The 20,871-nt window shown below is 39.6% G+C and overlaps 1 protein-coding gene across 2 annotated transcripts in view; it reads left to right on the top strand.

Annotated features, from left to right (window-relative positions):
• oxct1a (3-oxoacid CoA transferase 1a) overlaps positions 1-19,359 on the top strand; it is a 45,333-nt gene extending 25,974 nt beyond the window's left edge. For both annotated transcript variants that reach the window (XM_080467789.1, XM_080467790.1), the window contains exons 13-17: positions 454-529; positions 9,653-9,742; positions 10,598-10,678; positions 17,544-17,645; positions 17,743-19,359. In XM_080467789.1, the coding sequence (XP_080323915.1) occupies positions 454-529; positions 9,653-9,742; positions 10,598-10,678; positions 17,544-17,645; positions 17,743-17,778 (385 nt within the window). In that variant the 3' untranslated portion in view covers positions 17,779-19,359. The remainder of the gene's footprint in view (positions 1-453; positions 530-9,652; positions 9,743-10,597; positions 10,679-17,543; positions 17,646-17,742) is intronic.
• The last annotated feature ends 1,512 nt before the right edge of the window (positions 19,360-20,871 follow it).

The following is a 20,871-nucleotide window of genomic DNA, read 5'->3' as shown; positions in this document are numbered from 1 at the left end:
TACTCCCCTGCAGCATCATTTCTGTTTGTCCACCCAGTAGAAATTCAATAGTGCTCATAAATAGCGCTGTCCTGTCACCCTGGCAGGGACCAAATGGAGGCTGCGCGCGTGCATGAGCGAGTGCATCGAGAGATGCTGAGGAAGAATGACTCAACATATGACAGCATGTGTACCATGTTATTTAAAAATACACACTAGATACCTTTCATATGGGCCTTATAACTTCTTAGTCTTTGCATGTGTTTCTATGTGGCCTCACACCATGTCATCTATCATACTTTTTAGGGACAATATCTGATAATGATGCTTTCTATTTAAGATCTTAGATAGTGAGCTTTTTATTTTGTCACAGAAAGTGTGGCCACTGTACGATATTTATTTTTTAGACAAGTGGACTTGTTAGTTGATTCTGTAGTTGACAGCTGTCGTCCTCTGTTGTGTCATCCTCTTCAGGGGTCACGTCAACTTGACAATGCTGGGCGCCATGCAGGTGTCAAAACATGGAGATTTAGCCAACTGGATGATCCCAGTAAGTTTGGATTTCATTTGGTGCACCTGTTTGTTTTTTCTAAACCCATTATTTCTCCCCCATGTGTTGGGGGTGAGCACATCACTACAATATGCATGATAAAAAGCTGCATTAAGTGGATAATAGAATTTTTTTCTTTTCTTCTTTTCTGTTGTTGTTCTTCTTGTCGTGCTTAATTTCATTTCTGTTGTGAAGCGACATCTTCAAACTGTCGAGCTATTAGCCTAAAGGCCAAACGTATCCACTGAAGTGTTTTATAGGTCAAACTGACGGTCATGTCATCCTCTTGAAGATTACTTTTCCATTGATCAACTCATCAGTTAATGTGACCGTGTGTTATTAGGAAAACCAATATAGGCTTAGTCTTCACAGCATGTGGTACAGCATGCCAGTCACCGATATCGCTTCTATTCCGATCTGCTGTGTTTGTGCTGTCGATACAACAATATGATGTAAACAATCCAAATATGATTTATCCATGATATTTGTAGATTTGTCAGTTGCTCTAATAGATTTGTCTCCATGAAAACATTGGAGGGAGCTACAGAGTTTTTTTTTCAGGGGAAGGCAAAACAGAGGGACCAAGAGTTTGACTTGAGTTGGCACTTAGGTTGATGTCCCTCGTCAATACTTTAATTACTTAGTGTAAATAGACTTTTTGATTGTTTAGTTAGTGTATTCATTTCTTCCTCAAACTTTTGTTGCATGACTTGAACTGTCATTAGGCTGGTTGTGTGCTCCTGGTTACATTGTTGTCTTTAACACACGCTTCTTCACTGCTGTTGTGCAACAACAAACCCTAACAACAGTATTTTAACACCGTCAGTTATCACACAGTGTGACATTTGTTTCAGTTTAACAAAGCGAATAACAAATAAAATATCCCCAAACTGAAGCTGATTAACTTGCTGTTCAAATTACTTTCAGGTTTTGTTTAAGTTCTTTTTTTTAATCCAAACAATGATTGATGGCTCCTTTTTTCAAAGCTTGACGTCAAATTAAACTATTAGTAATTTCAGGGGAGGGCACATAGGTTTGTATAGCATATGCCAACAACTCATTACACACATACGTTTGCATCCATAATAGCATATACTACTGCCTATGAATATTTTCATGTTAAGAAAAACTGTGTACTTGCAATTGTATAAAGATCACAAGACATAATACTGAAGTATTTTCAGTATATTTTCTTACGCCCCTGTTCAATGGTTGCATGTGTTCTCCTGATTCCTGTTTATTCTGTGTAAGATGAGATGATTTCACATTTATTCAGCTTTACTCTTGAATTTTCCTTTAAGTTTGATGCGAACTTAAAGGTCAGTGGTCAATTTGTAATTGTATTTATTTTTTTTTCCCATTTCAATGTTGTATTTTGAGAACATGCCCTTTTGAATATCCCCAAAGACAGGATTGCTGAATAAATTCATAAAGGTGCAGCCTTGGTTGTTAACCGAGAGCTCGGGGACACACTTGAAACTGACGGGAGGGGTGTGTTTGTGAGTGCTACAGTGTAATGGGTGGCCGACATCATTGCTGGGTGTTACATCAGGTCAATTGGTCCGAAGACCATAGTGGCCCCGGTCCTCCTCAGCGATAGGTCGAGGACCCATTTAACGCCTGTACTGACTGTGGAAGCGCTCAAGCAGAATGCCCGCTGGCAGACGACTGCTTTCTGCTTGACTGAAGTGTGTATGCAAATTTCCCTGAGCCAGTGCATCATTTTACTGAAGCAACCCAGTGAACACAGCTACAGTAAAGATCATTAAGATGAAATATTATGAATAAAACATGCTTTCTAATATAACTCACCCTGGGTAGTACAGATAATGTTGTTGACGGTGGTTTTTGAAATGTTTTACCCTACACCTCTTGACTGGTGCTCGTTTGTCCGTGGTAATAGCTAATTAAAAGGCGCTTGATTAAGCATGTTATGCAGACATTGAATTCCACAGAGCAGCAGACTCTTAATCTTCTTCGGTCATTCAACTGTTGGGCAGTTTGTACAGCAAAATAACACAGCATAACAGCCGCAAATACCTCTGTACTCTCTTTTGCCTCAATCTTCATTATCCCCTCTTTTGAAAGGGTGGATGAAGGGAATTATGGTTCCCACATTTCTGATAATGAAAATGATTCACTATCGAAAGATTGCTGCGTAGCATGAAATTGGAAATGTTTTACGTAGGAGTTGGGGATGCAATAATCTCAGCGTGATTATGTTGATTTTCAATGCTTTTAATATGCAAAATGCAGATGAACGTTTTCCAGTTGAGGGCTTTGAAACCCGTTTTTCATCTCCACTCATGCTGAAGCATCTGTAAAAACAATAGGTTCAGAGAGAAAGGTAGTGGAACAAAGGAGAGCGTTTCACATTTGGTATCTCATTTTATCATTTCAGTGGTGGAGCTTGATCAATACATCCTAAAGAAGAAACGGTCACAGCCGCTCAATATAAACACTCCTCACTTGGTGTTTGGTTCGGGATCATAAGAGTTACATATGGAGCTTATGGTTCCACCATTTGATATTTTGTAAGATTTCAGGAGAAACTAAGTGGGAAGGTAAGTTTAATATGGATTATACTAAGAAAGCCAAATAAATGTTTATGAGGTTTTCAGTAAAACTGTCTGATTGGTATAATAGGTGTTGTAAATATGGGTTGACAGAATTATTTATACTAGAGAAAACAATGTCTAGTTTCTGTCTTTGAAGGAGAACGGTTTCCATTTTCAAGTTACCGTGGGGAAAGTTCTGTTTATATCGTGCTATGTAATTTGAATGATCAAATAAGGATACACGTACAGATCACCCGCTACAGATAATGTGAAGAACAAACCCAAGTTGCAAGCTGAATGCAGAGCTGCTGTGGAACTGTACCGACAGCCGCTTAAATGCAGCACGTTCAGAAGGCACTCACAGCAACAGGCAATAAAAAAGGAGAAATGTGTGCGTGAACAAGCTGTAATAACAATGTGCTTAATACGGTTGAATAATTAAACCTTCAATCCGGATTAAAATATTAAATTATTGATACACTGTTTTTACTGATTTCAAGGTCCAGTCTGTTGATCAAAACGTTCCAAATCAATTCAGTAAATATGCCTCAAGTTTCCATGGTACAAGACAAAATTTGTCCATTGAGCAATGGAGGTGTGAAAATTATTTAGTTTCTTTTCTTGTGGAAATTGTCATCTTTTGTTTGTCACGGTGACTCAAATGGCTGTTTGTGAAAAAGACATGTTAATCAGCATTTTTATGTGGGTATTGCATGAGAGCGTAGGATGACAAACTGGTTTCAGTAATGAGTGGATGATGACAATGATTATAATTATGATAATTTATTCATGTTTTTCTTGTCCACTTCTCTCTTTTCATTTTCAAAAAGCTCATTTCCAAGTTGGAGTGAACAGCTGACAGGTCGTGGTTTTCCTGGTTTCCCTGGTTCAGATAGTTGTCGCCCTTGTGGATGAAGGAAAATAATCAAGGCATCGGATGTAAATTCCACATCACCCAGAGGCTTGGTTTAACTGCAGTTTAAAGAGCAGCAGTAATTCGAGCTACTTGGTATTAAAATGCAGTTACCAGCTTAAGTGATCATAACCAGGCCTGATGGCAACATTAATGAAGGTGGAGCTTAATAGCACTGTATTATTTCTTCACTTGGTTTTCTGCTGTATCATAAAATGAGACATGGTCCATCTGACCATACGGCACAGTTTTATTTTAGTTCCCAGTCAAGCTTGTGCACACATTAAACATCTAGTTTTTGTGGGATGTTTTCCAGACCTCTGAATTTCATATTCATATTTAAATGTCACGACTAAGAACAAACAGCACTGTATTTACAAAATTACACACTGTAAGCATTTATTTTTCACAGTCACTCTTGAGTGTGTTGCACGTTGTCTCCCTGTCACTTCTTCCTCTCGTATTCGTGTCATTAGTTGTCTGGGTAATGAAGGCTTGTGGCAGTCTGTCGCCATGTTATTAGATAGAGAGCCTTTTGTATTAGACAGTGGAGGTTGTCAGGGACGGGGGGTTGGATGCCAGTTGGTAAGTGGGAACTCTTGGATTGTGAAGGGGGTCATTTTCTGTGGTGTTTCTGCCGCTGACTGGAACGCGAACACTTGCATTGCAAATGAGAACATTGTGTTGGGTTGTCATGGCAACACAAAAAAGCAAGCAAACCCCAATCTTTGTCAGAGATACAGTACTCATCATTTTAGGGGTGTTTCTTATGCTTTCTGTCCATTATTCTCCAATATGCACCAAGCAGTCATTAGATTATGACCACTGAGAGGTGATGTGAATAATACTGATTATCTTTTCATCATGACACCTGTTATTGCATTTTGTCCTTGAAGTTGCTGTGGTGGGAGCAGGGAAAATGGGCAAGTGAAAGGGTTTGAGCAAGTTTAACTTGTACCAAACTGTGATGGCTAGACGACTGGGTCGGAGCCTTTCCCGAACTGTAGCTCACATTTGGGGTGTTCTTGCAGTGGTAAGTCTCGATCTCAAAATGGTCAAAGGAAACAATGAAGAGAGGAGAAGTTGGCCAGCTTTGTAAGTTGTTTTCTTTTGCATTACACACAGGCTGAGCGCATGTACATTGCTTACTTTGTGGAACATATGGCACCTTCGGGGTGAAACAGTTCACCCAACTTATAGCTCGAGTCAAAACATCCTGAAGAGACTAGGGGAGAGTTCAAAATACAGTTCTAGAGAAATACAGAAGGCCATGCGTTAACCAGAGACAGGGTTGGACAGAAACTGAGAATGATTTTCCAAACTTTTATATAAAAGAGACCAAGTGAATCTTTTGGCGTAGTTCTCTGGAAATCCTTAGGGGTTGCACTGTTCCATACCCTCAACGTAAAACGCCTTACTTGTATACCAATTGGTGAATTTCTTTAGCGCTGACCTGGTCAAAGTCTTTCCTGTCGCATGTTAAAGGTCCGATATTATACAGTTTTCGAACAATTTCACATGGGTGTCAGAGGTCCAACAACATTGTATTGAAAGGGTATTGCCCCACATCCAGCCTTGGTCCCAAAATTTGTCTGAGCTGTGAAATAATTATTAAGGGCGAGATTGATAAGGATGTAAAAATGCAAAACGTACCGTATATTAAAGGAAAAATAACTTCCCCATTCTAGAGTTGTGATAACAAGAACAATACAATAAAAACACATTTTGCACCAATAACTAATTTAATCTTAAATAATGTGCATGAATGTGGTCGTGGATTGCATTTGAGGAGTTGAATAACGGTCGTAGAGTTTAAAAAGATGGGTTCTCACTGTGTATTCAAATTTTGTGTTTCTGCTAATGAAATGCGTCCAGATAGACAGTTTCAAGTACCCAAGTGTCCCTGTGGTGGTACGATTACAGCAGGCAATGGACACAATCGCAGAGTCAACGAAATTAAAAACCGGTGGGGACTCAGTTAGACCGGCAAGGTTAATATCATCAAAGCTTTGTTAATTGGCTGACTAAATTACCCTGCCCTTGTTAGCGTCCGAGGCAGAGGATATTTCTTTCCATGGATATTGTTCTGAAAATAAATTAGTTCCAGTTCAGTGACTTGTTGCAGGTTCTGCAGGTCAGAAGTCAATTGCCATGGCAACCTTCCATTTCTTCATGCTACTGTGTATTTTGCATATGCCCATTGCTTTATGTGCCACAGTCATACATGAAGAGGTTTGCCAAAGCATAGCAACTTAAAACAATGGAGGCCAACGCAGATATTGGGGCCATCTCATACATAGAAAGGAGCCTTTTAGGTCACTAAATAATAACAAAAGGGGTTTAAATTTTGCCATCATTTTAAATAAAGCATTTGGGTAAGACTGCGGTCACATTTAATTCATACAAGCCAATTTATTTCCACCATGAACTAACAGCAACAGTGGTGACTAATATACACATTTATATCTATACTGTATTTGGTTTGGTGCATGTTTTTTTCATTTCGTTTTTTTTTTTAACAAGGAGAATTTTTTATTAAGCTGTTTTTTGGGTGACTGCATCAGTCAAAGCGACAAGAAGAATAGATGAATAAATAAATGAATGAATGAGAAATAGTACAAAAATCCATCCAACCATCTTCTATACCGCTATATCTATTTATTAACAGTTGTATGGTGGAGTCAAATCTAGCTCACTATAAGTGAGGGCAGGGTTAACCTCCAACACATGTTTTAGGACTGGGAGGATACTGCAGTACCCAGAGAAAACTCAATCACTCAGTTAGTACCGGAAAACTATACAAACCTCTACGTACCCTCAACCCAGACTTCAACTGGGGAAACTCATTGTGAGTTGAGTGTTAATCACTACACCACAATACAGCGGTTGTATTAGAGTTTGCAGACTGAGCACAGGCACAAAAAACACGCCGCAAACAACCCATCATTATTTTTCTTTGATCAAAAGACCGTAGCAGAATAGATGTTCTCAGAATTGTATTGCTTGATGTTGGAACAATCACGATCAACGCTGTTGCAAATAACAATTTCCAAAGCTGTGAGTCTGAAGCCATGTAAATGCCAATCTTCTAAGCATAATGGGTCACATCCAGTGCTCGGTGAGTTACCGATCTGCAACCTGCCTGAGTTGCCGCAACAACACTCTTTCATTAGACTATTTAACATCTATCAAGGTCATGAGCATTAGTGACACATTTGACCACAATCAGATGTCGCGTGCATGTAATCAAGGGCCGGCACAGGCTGAGCTGCCAGCTCTCTGTGCTTTTCTGCTGCCCCAAATCGTCACAGCCACACCGAAGGCGTCATATTATTGAGTAGATAGCTTTCCTTTTAAAAAATCGAAGGCTCGTTCTAATATTTATTTTCAGTTGCTTTAGAAATACAGCAGACCTTTTGTTGTGGTGTGCTTCCACTTAGCGTTTCATCGCCCTCCATGGCAGAATATAAATAAAGAAATTATTTTTGTCGTGTCAATAAATCATGGACTCTTTCATCGATCTTAACCCGACCAACATTTAAAAACGGGTGTGGTTATGATCTCAACCCCGACTTTGATTAACGTCCCTGTTGTTAGGTGAAGTGTGTCAGCAGGTGTCCGGATCGGACAGTTGCCATAAATCCTGGCTGCCTACTGTTAGATCAAACAGTGTTATCTCCTATCGTCCATGCTCACTCTACCGAGGCCGTTGACTGCCGTAAAGTGCATTAACATCGACCATATGAAAGAGAACACACTTTCCTTTAGGAGTGTCATCTGAAGAGCCTTTCTGATTTAAATTAAAAGCGTTGAATGAAAAGAACGGTGGTGAGACTGTTCTAAGATGAAACGTCTGAATGGATAGTATTTTAATAACAGATATCAGTGGTTTTATTCAAGGATGTTGATAAACTTACTTTCTGTTGGGATTCCACAAGATTAAATTAGGTGGCGCTACTTTCATATTCTTAGCCTATGTTAATTCCACAGTTCCTCTAACCCACCTCCCCTCTCCTAAACTTCCTTCTGCTCTCAGCTGATATCTTCTTTTCCCAGCTGGCCTCCCCAGAGGCAGACAGTATTCTTATGATGCACCACACTTGGCATATATATCCTCTGGTTATTGAGCAGAGAGCAAAACAGGCTCTACACATGATTGATGAGGAAATGGGATTCTAATTCGGTTACTCAGCCTTCCCCCTGTGGCTATATATGTGTGTTCACCGTCCTTATTTGGAAACCTTCATTACGGGGAACAATGTGTGACTTGAAGACAATTTGTAGTGTCTTTTTAAGCTCTTACCATGGTATAAAATCTTGTTTTTATATTGACTTATATTGAATAACACATTTATTTGTTTTATTTATAAATTGAAGTCTGATTTTTTATTTTTTTTAAAGGAATATTCCCACTTGACTTCTTCATAAAACCATTGGGAACATTTCAAAGCCCCTAGTTCAACCATCTTACTCCTGATTTTCAAAACAAGACAGCAGCCAGAGCAGGATTCAAGCTGGTAAAGTCTGTTCTCTGTCGCCACCAGTCCTGTTCAGCGCGCTTCCTATAGCTTTAGTTTAAATTGCTCAGGCTTTGACAGATCTGGTCTTGATATTTTTACCACATGATTTTATTTTTTATCTTATTTTATTTGTGGTGCCAACAGCATAGCTATCTTGTATTTTGAGAAATACTTGCCTTGCTTCTCTTTATAATCCACATACCACAGGGCCAGGGACTTTTATTAAAGTGGCCATCTACAGAAGAAACATTCCTAATTCAAACTTGTCCTGTGTTGTGGACTGAAATGGACTTCTTTTGTTGGTTACAGAATAAATCCACCTTCTTTCTCACCTCTAAATGTGTTGATTACATTTGATGTGGGAAAATGGTTTGATATCTGCAAGCTCAATTTAAATTTTTGGCTTCTTAAGCTGTTACTGGGAGTGTCACTGGCACCTAATATCTCTGTCGATGCTTAGAAAATAGTCAAGTTTAAGCGCGTTTTGTTCAGACTTAACTTACAATTAATGGAGCCAATGTTTCGTTGTTTCACAATTTCATTATGCACATCCCTTGCTGTGACAAGCTGATGCCTCCTCTAATCAATTAGCCGTTGATGGAAAATGTTTTAGTGACCACTGGGAATAATCAGTCGATTTCATGCATACATGAATTTCTCAGGTTGAACCTTTTAATCCTCATTAATTCTCAAGCCTTTGTGTGATGCTGTTACTGTAACCTCACTGTATTTTTCTAATGCCACCGATCACGATAATCTCTTCCTCATGTTCCTGGGCTCGAGACCAACACATATTCTCAGAGTTGCTCCAGTAAAGACGTACAATAAGGCTTTACTGAGCACAAAACATGGTAATATATTCCCTCACCAAAGGCATGAAATGGCTTTGGAACTTTTTAGGCTTTTTCTTTTCTTTTACTGGTGAAGCAGATTTACTTGAATAAGTGTGGTATTTCTTCCTCTTTCTCCGAGGCCTAATATTTTTAAGATATTTTCTAAGATTTTATATTGCTTATTTTGCATTCAACTTTACATTCAATTTTGAACAATGCTCTGGTTTGGACTATGGGGCCGTTGTCTTTATAATACTGTCCAGCCTTTAATAACCAAATCCTGTCTTTTTGGTCCACAGGGTAAAATGGTGAAGGGAATGGGAGGAGCCATGGATTTAGTGGCTAGTGCTGGAACCAAGGTGGTGGTGACCATGGAGCACTCGGCTAAGGTGTGTGCACAGTTTTGTGAGCTAATGCTTTGAGCTCGCTTTATTCCCTCTAAAATAGAAACATCATCAAGAGTCCAGATCAGATACTGTCTTCTGTTCCTTTTTTTTTTTTTTTTTTTAAGTACATCTGTACCCTCAAGAGTTTTCTGTGTATCTGCATTCTACAGAAATGAATGTGACTGTTACGGCTGATTAGGGATCATTTTGTTAATGGAAAGCTTATTGCCTCTTTACCAGACCCAGAGAGCACCACCTCCGGCTTGTTCATCCTCAACTAATTTAAATACAAGACTAGAATTGGACTTGATGGCTCAGGAAGCGCTGGTTAGTTCGCTCGCTTCTGCAGCGGGAAATTAATAAACCCACATGTTCCGTGCCTTCTGACAATAGCGGTAGATACTGCAACTGAATACGTTTACATTTACAAAATCCTGACTGATACAATGCAATGGCAGCTTAACGTTCAGCATTCACAAAGCATGCTGCGTTTTGCCAATGGGACTCTCTCTGGCGCCCAGTTATAGTCCAGATGGTGCAGCAGGTGAGCATAAATTTACTGCCCTGAAGCCTGTTTTCATTCATGATGGGGATGAGGCAGCGAGTGTTTGATGTGGGTTTCTCAGACAACGTAGGAAGGTCATTTGACTGTGTGTTTTTCTTAAAGATGTCCATCAGGTAAACTGAAACAGACTCGCCTGGAATACATGCCGCATGTACTGTGCGCCGACTGTACTTAACCTGATGAATTTTCTTCATCAAAATAGGAAAGAGAAAATTAGGCCACTATCTGGGCCACTGCCATTTTTCAGTGTCTCAGAATTGTTTTCCTTTCGTCTCTCTGCCCTTTTCTTTTAGGGAGGAAAACACAAGATATTGGACAAATGCATCCTGCCTTTGACAGGGAAGCAGTGTGTGGATCGGATCATCACAGAAAAGGTGCGCTTTCATGATTCTTGCTTGTATTTGTCAAATTTGTATTCAATCCAAATTTGAAGAGAAGTGGATACATGCATGAATGGATGGATGAGCCATTAGTCATAAACTTGCTTGGCTCACTCATGTTTGCTGGACGGTGCCAGTGAGTAAGCTATGATTGAGCATGTCTCCTGTGGACTGTGGGAGCAAACAAGAGTACCATAAATGAGAAGCACTCATACCCTAAAGCTCTAGCGCCCATTTTACTAATGTCTTCTGTGCATATCTTCTTAAATTCATAAGTGCAAAAATATAACAGGTTTGCAGCAGTCACATGGTAAGGTTGAGTACTCACTGAATATGTGTCAGAGGACCTGCCTCTTGCATTCAGTATAGGGTGACGTATAGATTTCTAATGCGTCCTGACTCTAATTATTTGATTAATTATGCAAGTTAACCAGTTCACTTATGTCACCACACATAAAGTGTGAAGCCAGACCACCAGCCACACATCTCTGCTTTGTATCTTTATTTCCAAATCACATTACATTACACACACACACACACACACACACACACACACACACACACACACACACACACACACACACACACACACACACACACACACACACACACACACACACACACACAGTGATAAATTAGCAGGATACAACAGAATGGCATCAGTGGATAGAAATTGCATTTATTCATTTAACACTAATTTAATTGTTAGTTGATCTCTGAGAGGAGGCTAGTTAGTCATTCTGTTATGGTGTTTTTACTATTTTAATGGCCTGGGTTGGGTTTCCTATTATTATGTGCTTTGTTGATTCCATTCTACTTGGTTCTTTTTAAAGCATTACTGATGTTTGCGCCAGGATTACAACTGTGCATTGTTGTATGTTGTGTGTTTTGTGAAATCATGTTGTACACTACCAACAAACATGTCCTATGTGCCCAGAGGGGGTCAGGGGTCATGTACACCTGTTGACGTGTTAACCAATTAGACAACTAAATATATGTATGTTGATGACATATAGTGAGACGTTATGGTGACTACAGCTCAGTTAATGGTTGGAGTAGTAACTAAAGGTTGAAGTAGAGGAGGTATTTGTGTTTCAGTGGGCTTTTTAAAATATGCAGAGATACTGAACCCAGAGAACCCTTTCCTTATTTACTTCTGCAATTTGAATTCAATCACCACAAACGTTTAAGTTTAGTTTAGTTTCCAGCCCTTCTCACACTCCCCCTCCTGCTTGATCTCCTGATACCAAGTCTGTTGTGCTTGGAATAAATTTAAAAATATTTTTGTGCTATTTGCCTTCTCATCCATCATCTGCACCCACTTTGTCCAGGCTAAGACTGCGGGGGCTATAACCTTTCCCAGCTGACATTGGATGAAGGGCAGGGTACAGCCTAGACAAGTTGGCAGTCTATGACAGGGCCAACACTTAAAAACAGACAATCACATACCCACTCTTACACCTACGGCTATATTAAAGTCTAATTAGCCTCACAAACATGTTTTTATTGCATGCAAAACACTGTGCCATTGATGTCCATCCTTCTTTTGTATTTTGGATCTGGGAAAAAAAGAACTTTTCAAAACAGTTGGCATGTGAATGACAATTCTTCTTTGTCTCGGATTTCAGACCTCAGAAAAAAGCTTATTCTTGACATCGATGTTAAGAAAGCCAACTTTTTGTCCCCTCTTGTCATCATTGTGAGTTGGTTGTTTTGAAAATCTGACTTCTGTACTGCACAGTAAGAACTATAATTGACATGAACTTCTGTTTCTGCTGTCCAATACAGAGATAAAATACAGATTTAAATTGGAGTGTCATCAGCAAAGTGTTTTTTTCCTTTTAATTGTGAAGGGATGCAATCCAACAGTTAATAAATGTTAAACTAGGTAATTTACAACATGCTCATTTCTTATGCAGCTTCACTGAAAGACAAAATAAGCTTCTAAGAGAAGGGAGAGTTGGAGTATTAGCTACTTAATTTTGTAATTTTAAATTGGTGGGAAAAAAAAAAAAGATGTCAGTCTGCAGTAGATATAGTCTCAGAGCCTGCTTTATATGTCCTCATGCCTTCTTTCTTGACACTGACAGTTCGTCCATTTAGTATTGTGTCTGCACCGAGTCAAGTCATGCTTTAACCGGGTCACCTACTGTAAAAGAAAGACAGCTCAATATTTTTGCTTTTTACTCAATATTAATTTAGGGGCTTACTACAGACTGAGAAACCGAATTTGGTCAGTGAAGGAAAATTTGGGGCAATGTAAGAACCTCATATACTTCAGAGAACAATCAGTGGGTTCATGTTCTATTTTAATGACTCCTCGGACCTGGTGTCCACATATGTGGACATGATTTTGATTTGTCTAGATCTGGGTTCGGGTCTTAAGAGGTTAAGTTTTATTCAATTAACAAATAGTAACTTTAATCATAGAGAACTCGCTAGTAGACACATTTGTTGACGGTAGTCATATGTCAGAGACCTTTGTATCACCTAAACAAAATTTACATTTCACGTAATTATGTCAAAAATGGTGCAAGTTATTTGAAAGCGACTATCACGTTTTGGTACATGAACTATTGAAGTGCATCTGTTCAGTGATGATGAGCTTGGATTGCCCAATGCTTTGGAGGCCTTAAAATGTACAGCCCTGTATGCCAAAACAGGATGCACAGATTTACAACTCTCATATAAGCCATATTTTAGCCACAATGGAACATACACAAGATCCCATCTTTCTTTAATACCTCTTTATCCAATTCAGGATCGCTGGACATGGAAGCTGATTCAGGGCGAAGGCAGAGTGCACACTGGTCATGTTGCCAGTCCATCACGGGGGAAACACACTGGGACAGACAATCACACACACTCGCGTTCACAGCAGTGGAAAGTTCAGAGCCACCAATTAACCTCAAGCACACATTTTTTGGACTCTGAAGAAGCTGAACTACTGAAAGAAAAACCCAGGGCACGCAAGGAGAAAATGAAAACTCCACCCACAAAAGAAATTCTTGCTGTGAGGAGCGAGAGCCATTCACTAGCCCACTGTGAAGCCACACACACACACACACACATATTTTTTAAATTCCACACAGTGACATGTACATATGGTGACACTATGCAATGTATTCTCACAACTGCAACATGCTCCTTGACTCACGGTGGCCGGGGGGGGGGGGGGGGGGGGTTGTAAGTGTTGTCCTCAGTAGTGTTATGATTTGAGACTGAAACCTGTTGCCTCAGGCTGCCTCTCTGCTCGGCTCCTCTATATGGTAAAATCATGTTATACTGCTTGCTGCCAGTACTTTTAACTGTATTTGTGCCATTTACAGGTTGGCTCACTTGTAGCATTTTCTACTTGATGATTGACTGAATGTGTGTTTGTCTATGTGTGTGCATTTATATGACATTTTCAGTGAGAAAATCGCATCTCCTCTCTGGCTCCTGATGCTTTAGTGGCTGAAAATATTTCAAGAATTATTCCCTCTGGTAAAAAAAAAAAAGATATTCACCCATTTATTCACACATAAAGCCAAATGAGTCTTGAATTATTCAATTTTCATAAAGAGTCCAGAAAAGCAACGGCTTTGGCATTTTCCATAATGACAGCGATATCTTTGATAGCAATTATTACTCCAGCCACAAAATTAAATTTTATGGACTTTGTATGAGCTTTTGTGTTCACTCATCTTCAAATCCAGCCTTTGTTTGCCAGAATGCACTGACAAGAATCTGGTTCTGCTTTTGTTTTGTGCGTCGGAAGGTCAAATGCTAATTTGTTCGCTTATCACTTTCTCGCGTTCGCTTTTGTCTCGAACATCCAGTTGGCTGTGAGATGGTCGCCCCTTGTTGTTTCATGACGTCTCGCCAGACAGGCACATGAGGCAGACTACCAGCTTCACACTGACTAACTTTCATCAATCTGGTTAATGGTGGTGGCGGCTTTGAGAACTGTGAAGAAAGGTGACTCAACGCTCGCTCAACAAAAGGCTGCTTTGGAAATGGAGGCGCAGTTTGTTTTTCTGTCATTATTGAAGTGTGGATGGTAGAAATGAGGTCAGCGAATGGTTAATGGTCTGGGTGAGTGCTTTCTTTTTTTTTTTTTGTTTTTCTTTTTTTAACCGTTAGTATCAAGATGCTGTGAACCGTGAAGCAGAGTCACACAGACTTTTTTTTTTTTCCCCCCTCATGTCGACATACCCTTACGCTCACCGTGTTTGTGCACTGTGGTCGCATCTAAATCCGACACCTCTGGCACATTTTGACAAATTCCTAATTTCCCTTAATCACTCATGACACGTGTCACAATTAGAGATGCATGTCAGAGTTGGTGCTATCCACACACCCTTGTTCCTTGTGACATTCCATCTGTCTTGCTCTATTGGAGTGAGATATCTGCCTCCTGCCCTGTCGCTGCCTCTGTGGTTCTAATGAGCTGTGAGTCCTGACAGGCTTTGGCTGGATGTGACTGTGGCGGAGCCTCTCAGGCCCTGCTGAGAGGAGCAAACAGGGCTGTCGTTATGAAATAGTTCTGCATTGTCTGCATAATTAGGGAATAATGGCATGCTCTGGTGGCTTTGAAAGCTGTGCAAACCTGCATCAAGAAGGAAATGCCTCAACTTGTATGTGAATTCAAGAAAATGAATTTTCTGTAAATTGTTGAATGAATAATGGAGATGCATAAGAGCAGTGGTTTCTTGGTAGTGAAAAGGTGAGCATTTCAACAAAAGAAATCAGAATTCATTAAAGTTGAATAATTATGAATGAAAGTGTTTAGGTTTGTTGCATTGCCAAACACGAGCAGTCATTTCAGTTTGACGCCATCAAGCTTCTTTTTTTCCTTTTTTTGACATAAAAACTTCACTAAATGATACCAAAGATGGTCGAAACGCTCAACATACTATTTGGCCTTCATTCAAAAATGGCTTGATTTACCAATATTTCTAACAAAGACTTTGTCTGTTTTTTACACTCAATTAAGTTCTTATTGCAGCTGCACAACATTAGGCGGACTTGTAATATGCGATAATGTTCTTAAGTTTTGCAAGAGCAATTTGATTTGCGACAGAATCTGCACCCATGAAGTTTAAGTGGAAATGAATGTGGAATATATCTTGAAAAAAAATGAATCCAGTGAAAGATCTTTTTTCTATTGAGAACTCGTGTTTCATACAAAAAAGTAAACGATAAACAACCGTTTCAAACTAAAATATCAGCTGAGAAGTGCAAGAAGCTTATCGATGGCGACAAGAAACATTTGGAGGCTTTCATCGCTGCCAAAAGCTGTCAAACCAAACATTAAAGAAGGGTGGCGTTATTGCTGCACGTGGTGTTTTACTCTGTTTCTTCTTTGAAATTACAATTTGTAAGTTGGAAAAACTGTTCTCTTTGTTTAATTACTCCAGCCCTCCAATGAAAAGATCCTGATGATATGAGTTTGGTACAAATCCTTTTATTTCTGAAGATATAGAGCAGATTATGCAACAAACAAAAACCAAAAAATTAACAAAATGAAGCAGTGCCAATAATGGTGAGATCTGAAAATACATGCTTGAATTAATTAAAAAAGAAAATGCGCAGATGAGGTGTTAAAGTTTTCTTTTTGCTCCCCTCGGCCCAAGTTGTGTTGTAGAGAGATGGACTTCAGACACATTGATGCTAAAAACTCACCTTAACTGAGCCAGAGCAAAGAAAAAAAAAGAGGAGCATTGCATGACTAATTGTAATTATTCATGAAATGTACAGGAATCCAAGCAAGAGGAGGATTTGAGCTAAAACAAGAGCGTTACATAAATTGTTCATGTAATAAAAAAAAATTGAATTGGCTCATAATAAAAGCTTCCAAGGGTGATAGCAGTGCTGTTGCCTGATGGTACTCCAGAAGGATGGTTTGTCTGATTGATGTTTCGTTTGCGAGAACAGCATTAAAGATCTTTGAAGATTTTTGTCCAGCTTTTGTGATTGTTTTTTTTGTTTGTTTTTGTTTCCATTGATGCAGATGCCTTTAAACAAACACGACCCAGTATTTCTACTATGGAAACCTCCACTGGCCTCATTTCTAAGCATTCTTGTGCCGAAACCTGAGCGTGCTCGAAATATTGAAGCATAAGCTCCTCTGTGAGCTCGAAGACGGATTTATCAATTTCGCTTGCGCACGTGTGTGTATTCGCAACCGCCCCCTGCAGTGCCCATGCAGGCTGTAGAGAAGTGTGATCGCATGTATAGAGAGTGCCAGAGTAACTCCAGAAAGTCACGGGGCTATTTAAAATATGAGTGATAGCTGGCTGATTGATTGTCCATGAGAGATGCATTTAAAAAATCTGACTATGCTCGAAGTCCCAGCAGCACAACGTTGAAGGTGAATCTGCCTCATGCTACGTTTGTGTGAAGTCAACAGACTGACAGTGAATCATTCTCCATTAATGTTGAACTTTCACATTGCTGGTTCATTATTCTAAATAGTATGGTTCTAGTTATGTTTGAACCGTTCAAAGCAAGGCTACAGTATAAAATAGAGCTGCTCAGTCTTTCGTAATGGTGCAGCCTCTGAGATTGGAGGACTACTCTCGTAGGACCTTCCTGACTGTGTCGCTCACAACTGTGGCTATTTTGTCATCTGCTATATAGACACTTGAGTGGTACTCTGGCACTCTTCTTGGCACAGCTAGCTTTTTGGGGGCGGGGGGGGCACTCACATTCTTGTCTGCGACCCAGTGACCACACACACCGCGGGGCTCAAATGCATCTATCGCAGAAATGTTGGCTCTCGTCATTTTAGTGTTTTGGTCCGTCACTCACACTTTTAACGTACTGTCGTTTTTCCCTCCCACCCTCCGTCTCGTCCCTCTTTCCCGTCCACCAGGCTGTGTTTGATGTGGATAAGACAAAAGGCCTGACTCTGATAGAAGTATGGGAGGGGCTCACTCCTGAGGATATCAAGGCATGCACGGGCACAGAGTTTGCGGTGAGTAATGGAACGGTTTCTCAACTCGGCACTGCATTGCATATTTAAAATTTTTACTTCCAAGAATGACCTCCCTTTCCTTTCTCCCGCGTTGTAGGTGTCTCCTAACCTGAGATCCATGCAACAGATTTAAAAGAGCTTCCACTGACACTGAGATGCGTTTGTTGGTGTTTGATGCTTCAGTTCTTTTTCTCAAGAAAAAAAGCCTCAGATTGGACGAAATGCATATAAAAGGCAAGCACTTGGTTGACTTCCCTGCCAGCTTGAAGATAAGGGAAAAGTTGTTTTCAGTGACTTTTAATGTGTTTTTTTGAAGCCATTGTACATGGTTCATCTTATTTTGTGATCTTGACATTAGTTGTCACACCATTAAGTTAATTTCTACATCATTTGTGCAGCTTTCACCAAATAATAAGTTACATTTCATCTTGAACTATTTATAATTTTCTTTTCTAAATCCCTAAGGTAAAGCTTAACTTTTTTTAATTTTTATGTCACACTCGACATAGAATCTCTCTTTAATCTGTACTGTACTGTAGGATTAATAAGCTATTGTACGATGCAGCTGAACAAATGTAAAACAAATCTCTTGAATCATTTTTCCTGTTAGTTGAATGAGTTACTATAAATTATAGCTGAAATGTGTTAAATCAGAAAACATGAACGTCCAATAGACATGCACCCTGAGCAAAACCCCTGACCCCCACCCGCTTCGCCGAGCTCCGTACTGTGGCTGCCCGCCAATGGATCGATTCAGCAAAGAAATTTCCCATAGTGGAATTAATAAAATATGATTAAAATGTATACTGTAATTCAAATGATTCCCCATTCATTATAATATAAAATGTGCGTAAACATCAACAAAAGGGTTGTTTTCTTTGGTTTGTTTTTTTTGCATTACACATCTGATGCAATACATCATTGTGTTTTTTTTGCATATGGAAAATGAAGGAGATGTTGACTTGTCTTTCTGGCTCAGACTGTTTGCAATAATCACCTCAGCCATGACAACCTGGCTCTTTATCTGTCAGCCTCCTATATTTCACAGTTGATTGGCAGGCTGTGTATTCCGATCACGAAAAATATGAAGCCTTACTCTTTTTTTTTTTTTTACTGACATTTGCTGTTCCCCGAGTTTGTATGTAAATAAAATACAACCTGGCCTGCATCGGGAAAATGTGTTGAATTTCATTGTTCCCTCTGATTAATTGGTGTGATTCTGCATGAGAGCACTTTTAAAATCAGGAGTCCACCTGTGTGTTGAAATTATTAATCAAATCGCATCTTGATCGACCTGAAGGACTGCTGTGAGGTTAATAGTTTCCGACACATTAACAGGTTACAGCTTTTTGTATATGCGTCCTGGATGTACATTGACATTCTTGATGTGATTTGTCCACTTGAGTAGAGAGGCACTGCCATTACCTGAGGGCTCTTACATAACTGCAGAATGTGGCTGCTGGGCCTTTAGGTCCAAGAAGATCAACCGTGTTGGATCATCAAGCAGAAAAATGAAAGAAAGTGACAGAGGGCTTTTGCCACCGGCTGTTGTCTGGTACATCGCTTCGTGACTCAATCCAGAGTGCCACCCTATAAGCCTACATTTTGTAACCTAGTTCTCATACTTGTACTCGAATGCAGCAATAAAGTAATTTAAGAAAGAGGACGCTTTTTTTCTGGAAATAATCAGTCAAAATAAAACAAGCCTGAAAGTAATTTGAGTCTGAAATGAAGGTCTTCATTTCACTTTTATTATATTTCTGTGTTTCTTTAGTTTTTTTAGCTGAAACGACTGAAATAAGTGTTACATGTTTATTGGGAATTGTTTTGAAGCAGCAGATGTTGAAAAGAACAATTTAGCTGAGGGAAACGTGCCCAACCCTACTTTAATGCTCACGATGGAAAAACAAGCCAAATGCCTCCTGTTTTTTGAAAGAAAGCCTTGACCAAAGCAAGATTAAGGAAGACAAACACTTGAATTAAAAATCAAAAAGTCCAAATGGAGCATGAGTAAAAGAGCACCATGTGACCCCTCTAAAAATTCTCCAGATCTGCCAATGAAAAGCCATGAACTCGGTGTACACTGTGGCTTAACAAGCTTTAAAAAAACTCACCAATAACTCTTTACCTTTTTGCCAAAAGCTCATGAAATGTAGCACGAAGGTGTTTGAAAGTTGTTAAAAATGAACAATTTAATTGAACATCTGTATTTTAAGAGGAGTGATGGATATTGCATCTCAGGGCAGACAGTCTTGTTTACATATTTAATGCCACAACCCTTAATTTTATTTCTGATTGTGAATCATGGTTTCACTCCAATTTGAATGTCTAATAATAGCCTCCCAACCTTTCCTCCTGTGACACATAGCCTCATTATGGAAGAACTAGAAGCGAAAATGTCAAAAATCATATCTTGACACAGCAATAACCACCATGTTCAGCAAAGCACTTTGGTCCATACCATGAAAAACCTCCACTGTGCTGGATTATTCCGTATCTTTATTCCAATGTGGCCTTTTTGTCAAAATGATTCACGTTTTAGGTGGCCTGCCCGCTGATTATCAACACACTGAATATGCCAGTGATTCTTTCTCAGTGTCGTGAATTGCAACTGTAATGAATCACATCAGTGTGACTCAATCCTGTCAGTACATGAACTCAAACATGAGCTCTCTGGTTGGTTGAGAATCAGGTTTTCACCTCCGCTGTAAACCTTCATGCTTAAATATTAGCCCTCTTTGATAATCATAACTTTTGTTGTGGCTGGAGATTTATGAGGTGAACTCATGTTTTCGCATGGATCCACTGAGGTATTCTAACAAGAGTGTAATAAAGCTCAAAGTTGCAATTATGGATTATTCTACATGTTGCTATAACCACATAGACCATTGTATTAATCAATGATGTACCTGTGTCCGTGTTTTGTTTTTAGTTTTTTCAGCCAGACATCATGTTATTGGGCAACTACCTAACCATTGTTGCCATATTTGGATCCATCCGACAGCATTTACATTATCGTGTTGCCCGCCGATGTGAGCTGCTCGGGGGGTGTGTGGGCAGACTCAGTAGTGTGAGTGTTTGTGTGAAAGAGAGAGAAAGTTTGTGTGTGTGTGTGTGTGTGTGTGTGTGTGTGTGTGTGTGTGTGTGTGTGTGTGTGTGTGTGTGTGTGTGTGTGTGTGTGTGTGTGTGTGTGTGTGTGTGTGTGTGTGTGTGTGTGTGTATGTGT

The sequence above is a fragment of the Lipophrys pholis genome (assembly GCF_963383615.2).
Source record: "Lipophrys pholis genome assembly, chromosome: 7".
Lineage (NCBI taxonomy): Eukaryota > Metazoa > Chordata > Actinopteri > Blenniiformes > Blenniidae > Lipophrys > Lipophrys pholis.
The sequence above is the reverse complement of the archived record's forward strand: the minus strand, read 5'-3'. Positions and strand labels throughout refer to the sequence as shown.